This window comes from Malaclemys terrapin, chromosome 15, assembly GCF_027887155.1.
Source record: "Malaclemys terrapin pileata isolate rMalTer1 chromosome 15, rMalTer1.hap1, whole genome shotgun sequence".
Classification (NCBI taxonomy): Eukaryota; Metazoa; Chordata; order Testudines; family Emydidae; genus Malaclemys; species Malaclemys terrapin.
Genome location: NC_071519.1, coordinates 27,491,986 through 27,508,364, shown reverse-complemented (window position 1 = coordinate 27,508,364; position 16,379 = coordinate 27,491,986). Strand labels below are relative to the sequence as shown.

Here is a 16,379-nt window from a genome sequence, read left to right as displayed (position 1 = left end):
ATTAATTTGGGAGGACTCCACCCAGTTCCTAATAAAAGTATCCGTATTTCCCAGAAACCACCCCGCTAATAGGTGCTGGCCTCCTTTCTTGTCCTTAGAGGTGCGCTCAGGACTGAAGTGCAGTAGCAAGACCGCATCAGACCTTCCTTTGCTATTCCTGTCCTGTGGCTGGATTGAAGACTTCAATCTCCAGTTGTCAGGCTGACACCTTGTATGAGCACTGACTATCACAAGGAAACAGGAAAGAATAACAGAGCTCGCACATTGCTTAGTGTTCAGTGCCCCAGCCTGCAGGGATAGGCTGAGAGAATGTCTCTTTTTTTTTTTTTTCCTTTTACAATATCGTCTCTCACTTTGAGTCCCTGATGGTTCTCTCATCCTCGAGCCGGAATGCATTTACTAGCCTGATACAAGCCAATAACTGTATTTTCAAGGCAATGTGACAGCTTCCCCTTTATTCTGACACAACTGCATTGGCTGCCTTTTGGTAGCGAGTGGCTGGCTAGGCTCAGTGTCTGTGCGTCATCTTGTGATGAGACTTCAGGGATTAACTCCCGTGCTGTGACAGCGCTGGGGAGCAAGGTTTGCTGTGAGGGATTCAGAAGCAACAGCTATCAAAGGCTTCCAATCCACCTGTCTCTCATCCCTCATTTTCATAAAGAATGAGGCTAAACTAAGGGACAAGTTACTCACCATGCAACTTAATCAGCAGGAACTTAAGCTGCGGCTCGCTACAAGTCACCCCTGTCGTCCTCATGGCTTATTTATTATATGTGTTGCGGCGGCACATTAAAGGCTCGAATCAGGGACGCGGAGTAGACAGTCCCTGCCCCAAAGCATTTACTGTCTAGGTTAACAACAAGATGCAACGGGGGGAGGAAACAAACGGCTAGAGAGGGAGGACAAGGTAACAACCGTACGAGCATGTACCCCGGCAGACTAGCTGTGCACCCAACGTCACCTGCCAGCTGCTGTAGGCATCATTTCAATCATCTCTCGAAAGTGCCTCGTCGCGGGTACAAGAACAACTCTTAGGGTTAGCTGCGATGGGCCGGGATAGTATCTTCCTATGGGGGTGTGCAGCACCCAGGACAATGGAGGCCTGGTCCTCTGGGTGATACCATGCTAGCCTGGGGGGTCTCGATGGACCACAGCAACATAAGAAAAATGATAATGCATTCCAACAAGGTGGGACAATCAGACCAGTGTGGATCTTGTAAAGCTCGTACTGACTTCCCTAGGGGTCCCACTGACCCTCTTAGAGAGGAGGGGGCAGCAGAGGGTGGTAGGTGAAAACACAAGATTGTCAGCTCCAGCTCCGCAGCTAGTACTCCAACACAAGCCTGGCCCTGCAGCACCACGTGCACTAAGATGCCTTGAGTGTGAAAGGGACAAATGCTGTCGATTATGCTGTGATCAAAAACATTTGGCGATGGATGGCCTGGCAGGACTGCTGCCAGCCGACGGAGCTTTTCCCTGCAAGGTCATGGGGTTGAATCCAGCTCCGGTCAGCAGCAATCCAAGTTCTTACCACTTGATGATTGCCTGGAATATCAGTCCATTTCCTCGTCAGAAGTGTGACTATCACCACAATGGGCACCTCAGCAGGCAGGCCAAAAATTGAATGGGCCCTAAAAATGGAATTCCCCTCTAGATGAAGGCTCATGTTCATTGATGTATTGGAGATACCTATTTTGTGGCTAAAGAGAGGATGTCAGTCTCCCAGGTCTGGCCTTTCGCCAGCATGAATTTTGCTTAAAAGTGGAGAGGGGAGAGGAAATCAAGCACAAAGCAAACTCTTTAAAAACCAGGTGAAGTGCCGCTGGCAGGTGGGACAAACAACCTGCATCCTCCCTCCACTGGATAGCAGTTTGTTCTTTACTTCGCAGTACCATAGGGTGTTGGTGCCAGTGTTCAGTTAGAAAAGCAGGGCGGAGGGATGGGGGATGCAGGGAGTACATTCGCATGATACTGCATTGGCGGATCTGACTCACGTTAAAGCCAAATAAGACAAATAGGTTGAGGGGGTGGAAAGAAGAGACAGAGAGGATAAGCAAAGGGAGGGTCACCGTCTAAGGAAGAGTCTGTTATGTGAGCCATGGACCCCGTGTGACTAATTTTGTCAGAATTCCAACAGAGGTGTCTTTAATTGCCCTGCGTTACATCCTGCAGAACTCTCCTCGCTCTCAGCACGTTGAGAGTCACACTGGGCTGCTTCTGGTCTTTACTTTGAATCCACAGTAGAGCCCAGAGGGCAGGTAGGCAGAAAGCATCAGTGCTGCTTTAAATAGGACCAGACCCTCTAGGATAGTTCACTTCCAGCCAACCTGGCTGCTCCCCGTGCCCGGTCCTGAACACCTCCTTGGAAGGGTGGGGTAGATCCTTGCAATCAGACCCAAACCTGACAGGACCTGAGTGCAAGCATCAGGCTCCGATCGGATGCAATCCGCACAGCACACACTCAGGCTTGGTTCGGATCAGCCAGTCTCCCATCACAAAGCATGCTGACCACACCAACCCAACGGGACCCGACTGCATCCCCTTACGTTTACGGCGGGCTCTGAAATGAGGCCCAAGCAGACTTTTGGTGTAGGTCACCCTCAACTCTCATTCACTTCAATGGACGCTAAGAGCACTTGACACCTCGTAGGACCAGGTGAGACTGAAGGGCTTAGAGGATTGTTAAGGGAATGTGGAGTGTTTCACTGTTAGGCCCCTGGTTGAATCCAGCCCGCCTTGGAAGCGAGCTCTGTCCCCGCCAGTGGCTGTTCGGTGCTCTGCGTGAAATTGTCGTGTTGCTGTTCCCAGTGGATAAGCATCCACATTCCACAGTTCTTCACCCTTGCTGCTGCCAAGGACTGAATGGGGCCACCAGGGCTGGCTCCAGCTTTTCTGCCGCCCCAAGTGGCCAAAAAAAAAAAAAAAAAAGACGAATGGCGGCACTTCGGCGGCAGCTAAATCGTGCCTCTTCTTCAGCGGCAGTTCAGTGGCGAGTCCTCCCTCTCTTCCTCTTCGGCGGCAATTCGGCGGCAGCTCAAACAGGAAGAGAGGGAATGAGGGACCCGCCGCAGAATTGCTGCCGAAGACCCGGATGTGCTGCCCCGATACCGGATGGAGTGCCACCCCTTTGAATTGGCCGCCCCAAGCACCAGCTTCCTACGCTGGTGCCTGGAGCCAGTCCTGGGGGCCACAGACTCTGGATTTTGCTTCCATTCCTGGAGATGGTGACTCAGCATTGGAGTTGAGAGACGCTGCTGGAGGCGGGGCTGGGGGAGAAGCTTGTCCTGCTACTGATCTCTGTGCTGTGGCTGAAGCAGACTTTCGCCCCTAGGGCTTTCAGCCTATTGCCGTTCACAAGCCGGCGATTCATACATGCCCTTAAAAACAGCAGTTCGGAGGGACTTTAAATAGTCCCTCGCTTCAAATGCATGTAACAATATCAAGTTCTAGGGCCCAATTCTGCTGCTCCCTTTGACTACAATGGGAGCTGCAGCAGGTCCCAACAGGCTACTGTCAAATGCAGTGGGCAGCTGGAGTGTAAACAATCAGTACATGGATCCATACAGACCAGCCACACCCCGGTGCAATTCGGCAGATTTGATCTGGTCGGTCGGAGCATCACACGTTCCCTTGCAATGCTGAGCACGCTCTAACCACCAGCCAGGTGAGCAGGCTGTCAGCTGAACAAACTCTGCTATTAAAAACTCCTCGTCCAGCCTTGTGAGCCTCCAGAGAGCCCCGCTGCATTGCAGCTGCATTGCAGACAGTGAGGAATGTAAAGCTGTGTCTACACTAGAGAGCCTGGGCCGACATTGCCCCAGTGTAGACGCAGCGTAGGCTGATGGAAGGAATAAGAACACCACCTCCCCGAGTAACATTAGCTGTGTCCAAAGCAGCTCTCTTCCATTGGCACAGCTGTATCTACGCTGGGCTGGAAGGGCTGTTGGCATAGCTTTGTCACTAGGGTGTGTGTTTTTTTTCACCCCCTGGCTGACATAGCAATGCCTGTATCAGTTTTAAGTATCGATCAAGCCTCAATATATTTGGTGGGATTGGGTGAAGGGGAATAAAGGCAGCGAGAAATAACCATCCCCCCAAAATGCTAGACTTGGAAAACAGTTTGGATGGCACGAAACAGGTGAAAGAGGCAGGGTGCCACCCCAGCTACTAGGAGTTTTGCCAGATTAGTTTTCAGATCCCCTCCCCTTGCAGCCAGGACCTGGTAGTTCAGAGGCATCAAAAAACCCATAGGAAGGTGGGGAATATTAGCCAAAGATTTCAGACTCTTTAGAAAGGTCTGGGGTCGGGGGAGAGGGGAATACAGGTGGGATCCTTGGGCCATAAGAGCAGAGAAAGCACAGGAGCACGGCACAGCTGATTTCTGCTAGCTGTTGGTGCTGGCAGGATGTCTCACGTGGGAGCTGGAGGAAGAAGTGTCCACTTGGAGCAGCTGAGACAGGCGGGGGTGGGGAGACTGGGCCAGACATTACCCACTAGCAGATCAGGACCCCACACACCTTTGCTCCATTGCTGTTGAGAGTTTCAGGTTCAGTTATAGAGGGGGGTAATGATTTGGCAACGCTGCTTTTGTCCAGACTGGTTCTCCCATCACTAACATGGGATGTAAAAATATCGCACACTTGCAGCCACTCCCTCAAGTGCTGTGGTATCGTGCTCTATTCCCTCCCACCCTTAGGCAAACCAGAATGAAAATTTTCCCCTTTGATGGACTCGATGGGTGATGAACCATGGAGACTTCTGCATCTAGATCATCTAGGTCTTCGGCTGGAATCAAGCCTGTTTCCATAGTGACTGAAGGTAGTTGCCATGTGATGGCACTAATTGGCCCTTAGTTGACAGTCTTAAGAACTGAACGAGTCAGGAAGATTGAAGCACCCTTTTCCATCTCAGACATGGTCCAGGGGCGAAGCACATGTGTGGGCACTGCAGAAGGAAGCTTGTGCTGACATTGATCATCCCATCCCTGTTCTGTGGATAAAATGCCTGGATTTTTCAGAAGCTTTTAAGGGATTTAGGAGCAGAGATCTTATTGGAAGTCCAGGACTCACACTCCTAAAGGTGCTTTGGAAAACCCAGTGCTTCCAGGCCTGTCAACCTGGCATGTGTCACCGGGGGTGAAGTCACACAAAATCATCTGCTCAAAACCATCAAGTCTTCGGGGTTTTCACTGAGTTTGGTTCCACCAGCTTGGCAGGAAGCAGGTGAGAAGTTGAAGGGAGCTAGGTTTGTGTCCAATGATTAGGGCACGGACTTAGGCTGTGGTTCATTTCCCTGCTTCACCAGGGACTTCCTGCATGGCTTTGGACCTTGCACCTCTCTGTGCCTGAGTTCCCCATCTATAAAATTAGGATAATTATGCTCCCCTACCTCACAAGTGTGTTGTGAGGATCTAAAGTGTTTTGAGATCTAGTGATGAGAAATGCTTTATAAAAAACAGGCATTGCTATTATTAAGGGCTAGGGCAGGGATCATCTCTCAGGCCTTCCTAAGGGCCATGGGGAACTGGCATGAGTTCCTTTCTTACCAAACTGTCGACTAACATCACGCGCCATCTATCACCTTTAGTGTCCGGATGAGCCGTCTATGCAGTGAGGGCGGTACCGGAGGAGAGAGCCGGGTCCTCTGGATGGAAAATCCCAGGGTTTTACTTCTTCAGGCTGTTTAATAGTGTAACAGCTCAGAATCCAGGCTCAGTCTCACCAGTTAATAACGTTCCCAGCTGCAGCGCAAGTGCGTTTCCGTGTGTGTGTTCAGAACGCCGACAGCATTAATGCTTAATGGCAGCTTTAGTTAAGGCAGGTCATACGTTTCATTTCAAACACCAGTCCACCAGGGGATCCTCTGATCCAGCGAGTCTTTTGTTCTCATTTCAGCAGTCTTCTGCTCTGGAAGCATCTGGCTGCGCTACAATAATGCACTTTGTCTTTTTTGAGTTTATTTAACATTTATAGCTGGGACACAGCGTAGATAATGGCAGCATGAGATGCACACATGGCACTTGGACGGAGAGGGGGGAGACTCGAGGCTCGAACTTGGGCAGAGCGCAAAAGCAGCAAGGAAGGAAGGTGCGTGTCTGCCCAAGATGTGGCGATATGAAATCAAAATAACTTCTGCCTCTGTTCAAGTGAGGAGTGGGTGTAGAGCATTAACATTTGCAAAGCTCCTAGTGTTACTAAGATACGTTGACCTCAGTGAGTCATGGGGGGGAAAAACCCCATCTCTCTTGGCCATTTTGAGGCAAAAGGCACAAGCTCTAGTCAGATGATATTCAGGCACAGAGTACAAATGGGTATGGCTCACCAAAGTTTAATGCCTCTGTGTGATTTCCCAGTGTGTGTGTGAGAGAGCCTCAGATACGGCACAATAATAATAAAGAAATAAAGGCCCAGGTCCTCTGCGTCACAGGGTTTTCACTCTGTGCATCACAGAGAGGGATGGATTTGAACTAGATCTTGTGTAGGTTAGAGCAACCGGGGGCTGCTCTAAGCTCTGCCAGTTGGAAAGGTTGTGAAAGGAGAGTATGGGAGCTGGGAATAGCTGGAGCGCAGTAAACTCTGCCAGCATCTCCTGCTGCCCTTTATGCCAGGGCTGAGAGTGACTCGGTGCTGGGTATGCCGGCTCTGCATCAGACGAAAGCTCCCTGAGGGTGGGGCCTTATCAGCTGGCTAAGTCTGGCTACTTTACTGCCCCTTTGTATCGGTGCTTTAACATCAGGGGAGCTATGCTAATTTACACCAGTTGAGGATCTGACCCTCGGTCAGCAAATTTAGATGCTCAAAATAATTCCTGGCCAGGAGAAGAAAATGCTGAGAGTTTGTGTGCAAGGGGCCTATATTCAGAGTAAAGGACACTTGCGATTCCTTTATATAGGTTTTTCTTTCTTCACCACTGAAGCTGGATATTTTAAAAAGAATCGTTTCTCCTATCTCCACAGTCTCAGGCGAACAGTCTCTTCAGATTTGTATAAGCCGTCTCAACGTACAGCACAGGAAATAGGATTTACTGTGACACCGAGACGCGGTAACCTTGGAACAAAGTCTTCCAGGATTGTAGAAGTTGCTTTGCTTCTTGCCAGGACAATCTGACTTAGTCTCTCCTCCCTCGGGGATGTTGTATCAAACATGTAGCCTCTCCCCATGTCTGACCACGATTCTCTCTTAGGGGTACTACTTTCCTCACATAGTTAGTTGCTGAGCTCTCCTGTCTACAAGTCCACTGACGCCCACCTGTCTTTTGCTCAACAGCTACCACACAGAAATTGTTCCTGGCACATGGGCGGAATTGATCTTACCATTAGGTGGAGTCACAAACCTCCTCCTCCTTAAAGCACCAAGCCATTTATGCAGCAAGAAAGGTCATTGTGCTGGCTCAGTGGCTCCTCTGTATTCTCCTGTCTAAGCCTTCCCTCCCAACCTGTGTCACTGCATCTTGGAAAAGTGTGTTCCTGTTTCTGTGCTTAGTCATCTGCACTGGGTGTCTTTTGAGTTTCCACATGTGCCCCAGAATCCTTTGCACTGCCTGCAGTGTGCTTTGGAAAGAGATGTTGCAGCAGCCAACACAGCTAATTGTAGATCACAACCACGTCTAAAGCCAAAGGTACCCACGGCTGAGTTGAGACGGGGAAGATACCCCTTTGGCCTGGTGAGACACGGGGAAGGACCATGTACACGAAGCTCTGCAGCCAGAGAAAGGATTAAGAAAACTGACCTGTTGATTGATGTGGGACAAGAGCATTCTTAGTGCTATTCCGGTTAACACCTCAGATACAGTCTCTCTGGTGATCTCCTTTTGATCTATCTTAGGCCTCCCCAAGTGGTAGAATTTCTTAGATACCATGGCATGCAGATCAATAGAGCCAATCTTTGAATACTCGTGGTATTTATATAACACCAGTTAATCGAGTATCTAGACACCATGCCAGGTTATGATGATAGATACCTTTTAAAAATACCTTAGGTGGACAGCTGGATAGGTAGAAATTCCCCCTGACCTGTGACTAATTCCAGTCTGAACTTCATAAACATCATCTATAGCTGCCTCCAAACAGCCACAAAATCTGGCACTGGTTACGCCAATAAATCTTATGTGCCCAGAATGTGACATGAGGTGTAATTAGTCCTGCCATGTGTTCAGGGGACTGGGCTAGATGACCTCTTGAGATCCCTTCCAGTTCTATGATTCTATGTCACCTTCTCGACCCACACACCCTGCTAACTCAGGGGTAGATTTTTGCTGTTCTGCTAGCCTTTCCCCCCCCCCCCACCTTTCTTCCTGCAGGTAATGAAATAGAACTCCAATAAACCAACATTTTGTTTTTGCTCTTGCCGCTCCTCCTGTATTTTATAGCCCTTTAACTGAGAGACTTTGAATGGAGGAAGGATTTTTTCCCCCCCACTTCTACCAGAAGATGATTAATCCAGTTATTCTTAAGAAAATCCTGCAACAGCAGCAGGTTCAGGCAGCATGCAGAATGAAGCACACATGCAAATTTGCCATCTCACAGTGCATTTACAACTAAGGCACGGATGTGGAGAAATAAGTCGCATATTTTATCAGGCCTACAAGGCTTTATAGTGCATTGACTGCCTTGCAAACCTTGTGAAACTCAGGGATGCCAAACACAAGCTGTTTTTTTCCCACCTGCATGACTGGGACAGCTTCCTCTTGCAAATAACAGAAACATATATGTGAGAGAACAGTGCAGACCTTATTATTAAAAAAAAGCAATTGAAGCCATTAAAGAGAGCTATAATAATAAAAATCATATTTAAAATTAAAATCACTTATCTGCATAAGAAGATTATTAAATATGGATGGATTTTTTAAAAATCTAATTTGCTTTACCCCATTGATGGCACTTTACAACCTTGTGAGAATGTGTGTTGTGTTGCCCTCTAGTGGTTGGCCCACATAAAGGATAGCAGCCTGCTTCTGCTGCCAGCTGATGGAGAGATTCCTTTACCCGAGGTCTGTGCCACAGTTCAAATTCTGCTGATGATCTCTAATGGGTTATTTCATTTGCTTGTTTTAATTTTATTTAGCTTAAATTGTGAAACTAAGGTGACTATTTTCACATTTGGTTTATTACTGATTTCATTTTCTAACTTTTCTAGCTAGCAGTTTCCTACACTGTTTCAGTGCAAAGGGAGAAAATGTTTTTGTTTTTTATAGTTTGTTGTTGTTGTTCATTTATTTCCTGAAAACATTTCTGTTCTTATTAGACCAAATATATTTGCTGGCAGCAGTAGTAGACTGTTGTCTCCTATGCATCTCACAAGCCAGAGAGCCAAACTGTGCTGCAGGTCACTGGGGTTCTCAAGCCACAAAACAGCTGTGGAGCTGCTCCACAGGTGCGACTACAGTATTGAGGTTGCAGTAGCTACTGTTCACTAATGGATCTGCGTTAGATTCTGCACAGGGCTTTGGCTGGTTGCCTGTGGGGTCAGGAAGGAAATATTCCCCCTCCTTGCATTCTGGAAATGAGACACTGGAGAGAGTGGGGCCGGTGTTCAGAGGCTGAACAGAAATTCTTTCTCTGGTGCTTGGCTGGTGGCTCTGACTGATTGCCATTTTAAGGGTGAGGAAGGAAATTTCCCCTAATCAGATTGAAAGGGACCTGGGCGGGGGGGAGGGGGTATTTTTTTCCCTTTGTTTTTTTGTGTTTTTTCAGCCTTCCTCTGCAACATAGGGCGCAGGTTGCTTGCTAGGATGATCTGCACATATTTCAGTTCCCTGCCATTCCAGGGGCTTCGGGCATTAATGTACCTTGGTCCTGCCTGTTCTCGGCCTGTGGCACACAATCGTCTCTGAGGGCTGCGGTTGGGCTCCGTACAGGAGTAACTGGGTGGGACGTGTGGGGGGTGGTGTGTGAATGTGCAGGAGGTCAGACTAAATGATCTGCTGGTCCCCTTCTGGTTTTGAGCTCTGTGCTTCTCCCCCAGGCTGCTCCGCTCCTCCTCAAAGCCTCCTCACAGAATTACAGCCCATGCTACGATAGGAGGTGTGTGCCCCCTTTTATGGCCTCCCCAAATCCTGCCCCACATAATAGAACAGTCCCTGGTTTCCCTGCATCTGGGGATTGCCACACACCTGTGCTGGGGTAAAGGTGGGTGGGGAAGCTGGCTTTGCCTCATTAAGGTATATAAAACCTCTTCTGAAAAATAAATACATTTGGCGGAGGGTAGGTTCATAGCGTCACTCACTTCATTTTAAGCTTTGAGAGTTCAGGGCTGGTTTCCTGGTGCAGTAGTGACAGCTGTGGAGGCTGAAATTCACTCCTCACAGAGCAGAGCCAGCGTGGGAGCTGTAAGGAAAACTCCCCCATGCTGACCCAGCCAGTGTTTTGGTGGCTTTGGTGACATGGCCACCAGTGTCTCTTCAACCTGCCATTTTACCGTTGTATTGAACTTGGCAAACTCTCTTCTCTTGGCCTGATGGGTGCGGGATAAAGGAAAGCGCTGTTTCGTCCAAGAACAATAGTGCTCTTTAAAGGGCCCTACCCTGCTCTCCCTGAAGTCACTTGATTTCAGTGGGTGTAGAATCAAGCCCATCATCCTTCCTTTGGGATTTGCACAGGTTGAAAAATGATAAAGATCTTTTTTTGAAAAAACAAACAAACCCTGAAATAATCTTCATTCCACAAGGAGCAAGTTTGGGGGGTTTTCATGGAAATCTTTGGTTTCAAAAATGTTGTTTTGAAAATGTTCAATTTTTTTTTTATATTTCCTTTTCCTTTCCTTCTTTCTCTGCCTTCCCTTTCATCCTCCCCTCCTCTTTTTTCCCTTTTTTTTTTTTCTAGTTTGCCCATGAAAAAGTGGGGCAGGGGAGAGAGAAAAACAAAAGGATTTGGTTCAAAAACAATTTCAGAAAAACAAAGGTTGGCGAGTCCCCCCCCCTCGCCCCCGCCTGTTTTTTTTATTCAGAATATTTTTGTCCCCAAAATATTTGACCAGTGCTATTTGGGGCTCCTTTCTTGCTGATATTCTCTTTTTGTTTCTGCCCAAGAGGAGAATTGGTTGCAAAGACTAAATGAAATGTTTCATGGGGATGTATCGGTTTCAACAGAGACGGATCGATCGACTCACTCACTCTCTATTGCCTGGTGATTAGCTCACTGACTTGGGATGGGGGAGCGCGAGGTTCAAATCCCTGCTCTGTTTGATTCACAGAGATCTGCGCTGAAAAACTCTGCTCTGATTCAGGCCAAGCTGGGTCTTGAAGCTATCTTCCCCACATCACTGGCCAGCACCCTAACCACTAGACCATAGTCTCACACCTTTGCATATTAAAAAGCTCAAGTTTTGCTCTGTAAATGGACATTTTGACCCAATTCTGTTTTTTGCAAAAATGTTCAAAAGCTTTTGGGTTTGTTCCACTCCGGAAACCTCAAAAATTGCTGCGGATGGAAAGGGTCAGCTGGAGCCAAGAGTATAAAAAGGATTTACTAGAGCTGTTTTGTGACTTCTATCCAAACTGCCAGCTGTCTCTCAGATGCTCACAATCCACATCAGTGTCATTGTCATCAAGTCCTTCATCTCAGTGTCATTTTCCTCCTTTATATTATCTGTCATCCTGCTCCTTGTCCCCATGCAAAGCTTGCATTCAAATACCTCTTCTGATTGTTGGGAGAGTTCGGAGCTGGTGCCAAACTCTTGCGATTTTATCGGCAGTCTTATGAGTTTGTTTTAAAAGCTCCATCTCGTGGAGTCGAGTGATTACATGAGACACTCGGTTTTCATTTGTTTTAAAAAGTACATTTCTAGCCCACAGGGCTGCAGTGGAGAAACGCTTGAAAAATGTGACTTGAGCCACCGCCTAAAAGTTCAAAAACCTAGAAGGTCGATGCAAAGAAACTATTATTTTTAATCTCGTGATTTTTAAGCCAATCTCATGGTTTGTTTTGTTTTTCGTGCCTGATTCATGATTTTTGAACTCTTGGGGTTGGCAATGCTGCAGACTTTGTGGCTTGGGAGGCATCTCTAATGATCTTGTTTAAACTGTGAGCTCCCTCCTGTGGCACTCTGTAAGTAACAAGAATCCTGTTATTGGAAAGGGGAGGACATGTCTTGTGGGGTCGGGCTTGTCTCCTCTTCAAACCATTACAACACTCAGTAGTTCTACAGCTGTTTTCATCCAAGTATCCCAAAGTGGCCTGGGTATGTGGTTAGAATGACGGACAACAGACCAGTTAAGTGTCTGCCCTCATGGTCGACCACACTGAAGATGAAGCAAGATCTCAGAGCTCTGAATGTGAATGACCATCAAAGGGAAAAATATGCCCACAGGCGGCGGGAGGGCAGGGGAAGGAATTGCAAGAACAGCCAAGGACAGCCATGGTCTGTGGAGCCAGGGAGTAGAGTAGTATTTTGTAGATGGATACATTGAGGTAAGAGAGTCTCGGAACTCCCCGCGCCCCTGCTTACTATGGTCAGGAAGAGGGAGAAAGCCTGCGAGGTGAATGTCTCAAAGCCCTGATCTTGGAAAAGGGAGAACTGGTCTTTGTTCTGAGCTTGGCCTAAGGCTTGGTGAGACTGGTAGAGCACTGACTGCTCCTGGACAGCAACACACTCTGAAGTGACGTGGGATGAAATTTACCCCATGCAGATTCCCTGCACAAGGCCTAGGCTCTATGTGGGGCCTAGGCCTTACCCAAAGTCCTCTGCTCAAGGTGAAATTACACCCAGGAGGGAAACCTCCTGTCTCATTGAAGTCAATGGCAGAACTCTCATTGACTTCAACGCGGCCGGGATTTCTCTCATAGTGAATAGGTGGGTCTCTCTGGCCGTGGGTTTTGCTGACTTTGTGGGGATGAGTCCTTTGGGGCTGGGGATCCTTCTGCCAGGAGTGTGGTTTCTCTGCCCCGCTGGGGTCCAGCCTTTGGGGCAGGCTGTTGATCTTCTCTGCATTCCTTCCTCTTTAGAAAGCCGATTTGGCAGTGGCTGGCCTGACAATCACGGCTGAACGGGAGAAGGTGATTGATTTCTCTAAACCTTTCATGACTTTGGGAATTAGCATTCTCTACCGAGTTCATATGGTAAGAGACTTATTTTATAACCGTGTATGTCATTACAGTTATTTGCATGCAAACACACATAGTTATAGGGGAATAATGAATGACTCAGACGAATATTTTGATTTCTTATTTAAACGCAAATGTTTAAATTTGCACCCCCCCACACCCTGTTTCAGCTGCATGGGTTCGATGGAGAGACACTACCATTCAGACTCCCAGTGCCAAAACCCCCATGGAGCTCTCACTGGTTCCAGGGGGAGCTCAGCGCACAGAGGACTGCACAATCTGCCCCACCCGACTCAAAGAATATGTCTACACTGCAATAACCCCACCCCCTCTGGCACCGAGTCTTGGTGCCTGGGTCAGCCGACTCGGGCTCGAGGGGCTCGGGCTGCGGGGCTAAAAATATCAGAGTAGAGGTTTGGAGCCCAGGCTCCAAGTCCCATCCCCCTCACGGGGTTTCGGAGCCCGGGTTTCAATCTGAGCTTGAATGTCTACCTGCAATATTTAGCCCCGCAGCCCGAGTCAGCTGCCCCAGCCCAGCTGCAGCCATGCTGCGGCGCTTTTATTGCAATGCAGGCATACCCGAAGAGGCTGATCCAAAGCCCATGAAGTCAGTGGAAAGGCTCCCGTTTGGTTCTGTGGGCTCTGGAGCAGGTTTCAAATGCAGCAGGTGCACGACCATGACAAACGCTGCAGCCTATTGCTATCCAGCCATGCTACTTTCCGGCATCATTTCCTGGTGTTTCTGAAGACAAGCAGGATGGGGCCTGGTTAGTATTTGGATGGGAGACCTCTAGAGTTTGCTTATCGAAAGTATAAAGTGGTACACCTCTACCTCGCTATAACGCTGTCCTCGGGAGCCAAAAAATCTTACCGCGTTATAGGTAGGGTGACCAGATCACCAAAGACAAATATCGGGACGTGTGTGGGGGGGGGTGGCGGGGGGGGCGGGGCGGGGGGCGGGGCCAAAAAAAAAAAAAAACCTTCCTCCGCAAGCGCTGGAGGGAGGCCCGGGAGACTCAGGGGAAGCGCGGGGCCGGGGTGAGTGAGAGTCCGGCCTGGCCCCGAGTGCAGGCAGGACGCAGTTGGGTGGTAGGGAGAGGAGGGGGGCGGCCCGCGGGGCCAGGCGGTGGCTGTTCTCCCCCCCCGGGCAGCGGGACTCGGGAGCAGCCGCTGCTGCAGCTCCCACTGCCGCGGGGGAGGAAGCGGCCATGGCGCTCCGCGGCTGCGGCTCTGGTGCCCCCGAACCCCCCGAGCCGGGGCCTGCTGCAGGGACCCAGCAGCGCGTACGCTGCGCCCAGCCCCTGGCCAGTCGCGTCTGGGCTGCTGCCCAGCTGGTGCAATCCCGCGGCGGCCCCGGAGTGGGGGCAGCAGGCCCCAGCCCCCCCCGTCCCGCTCGGGTCCCGCAGGGGAACGAACGGGGCTGGGCTGCCGATGCCTCCGCTCCGGGGCCGCCGCGGGATAGCACCAGCTGGGCAGCAGCCCAGACGCGACTGGCCAGGGGCTGGGCGCAGCGTGCGCGCTGCTGGGTCCCCGCAGCAGGCCCCGGCTTGGGGGGTTCGGAGGCGCCGCAGCCGCGGAGCGCCATGGCCGCTTCCTCCCCTGCGGCAGTGGGAGCTGCAGCAGCGGCTGCTCCCGAGTCCCGCTGACCGGGGGGGGGGAGAACAGCCACCGCCTGGCCCCGCGGGCCGCCCCCCTCCTCTCCCTACCACCCAACTGCGTCCTGCCTGCTCGGGGCCAGGCCGGACTCTCACTCACCCCGGCCCCGCGCTTCCCCTGAGTCTCCCGGGCCTCCCTCCAGCGCTTGCGGAGGGGGGAGGAATGGTGAGCCCGGGGAAGAGGCGGGGATTCGGGGAGGGAGCCAATCAGGGGAGGAGGGGGCGGAGTCGGGGCGGGGGGTGGGGTGCGAGCACTTCCGGGCTCTAGGCTCCGGGGCATTTCCTTGTTTGTCCGGTTGTCCCGACCGCATGTCGGTCGGGACGCGGGACAAACAAGGAAATATCGGGACGGTCCCGATAAAATCGGGACGTCTGGTCACCCTAGTTATAGGTGAAACGCGTTATATCGAACTTGCTTTGATCCACCGGAGTGCGCAGCCCGGCCCTCCCGGAGCACTGCTTTACCGCATTATGTCCGAATTCGTGTTATATCGGGTCGCGTTATATCGGAGTAGAGGTGTATTATAAACTAGGGGCTTGATCCTATCACCCTTACTCACTTGGGGAGTAAGATTGTATTTTACTTCTCAGGTAGTCCCATTGATTTCAGGGAAACTACTCATAGCACAAGGTATGAGTCAGTGTGATTGAATCTGGCCCTCAGTAGAGGAACACCTAGGGTGTCAGAGGAGGCATCACTGATTCAGATGGCTCTATGTCTGTACTGATCCATTTCTCAAGGAACAGTGCTGCCGGGTGGGGTTGTGTTTGGACAAGATGCAAAATAATATTACTTGGTATCATGCTTTTTCATCCTTAGATCTCAAAGCCCTTTATAAACGTGGGCAGATATTATTGCCACAGGATAGCTGGGAACTAAGGCACAGTCAAGTGAAGTGATGTATAGGACAGGCAGCAAGTCAGCACGGTACTAGGAACAGAACCTCAAGGAACAGACCTCCAAGTTTTGCCAGTTAACGCCTATGTGAGCCACCTGAAGTCAGTAGAGCTTCCCAAGGATAACTGAGGAGACTGTGGCATTGATGTTGTTTATAACAAGATGCTGTAATATACCTAGTCAGTGTTTTGATATGTGCTTTGTATGGCTCTGTAGGCGATAAGAAATACGGTCTTGATTACCCATCAGCTGAACAACAACAACAAGATAAAACAATTAAAGTCTCTTCTATCCCTCCCCCCGCCCTGTCTCAATACACAAGGCTGTTAAAGATGCAGCATCTGACACGAACGTAAACAAACTTGCACACACAAATCTGTGTGCCGGGTTGTCTCCTGCCAAGAACAAACAAGTAATTAAAATCTAGTTAAAATTCCATTTCCTCTGGTACGTGCAGAATGAAGGATCAATGAGTTAACTGATCAAACAGGATCAGACCCTTTCATGCTTTCCAAGATCAAATGCATGTAAATATTCCTGCCTTGCAATGCATGCTTTCTGCAACTCCAGCTCCTTCCATGTCCCAGATGTGTTTCTGAGCATTTCAACCTGCTTGTGTTCTGGTGGGGTTTTTCTTTTCTCTCTTTCTCACACATGTTTAAAGGGAGGGGAATTGAGTATTGAGCATGCTTTGCTTCTGACTTACTCTGTGACCCTGGGCAACTTCCCTCGCCCCAAACACAAGCCTTATTTACCTGTCATGCAGGGAAGTGGCGAGGATATTAGT

The 16,379-nt window shown here is 49.7% G+C and overlaps 1 protein-coding gene across 1 annotated transcript in view; it reads left to right on the top strand.

Annotated features, from left to right (window-relative positions):
* The window catches only part of GRIK4 (glutamate ionotropic receptor kainate type subunit 4), a 315,876-nt gene that overhangs the window by 277,443 nt on the left and 22,054 nt on the right, over positions 1 to 16,379 (top strand). The window contains exon 13 of the mRNA XM_054005285.1: positions 12,941 to 13,054. Within this exon, the coding sequence (XP_053861260.1) occupies positions 12,941 to 13,054 (114 nt within the window). The remainder of the gene's footprint in view (positions 1 to 12,940; positions 13,055 to 16,379) is intronic.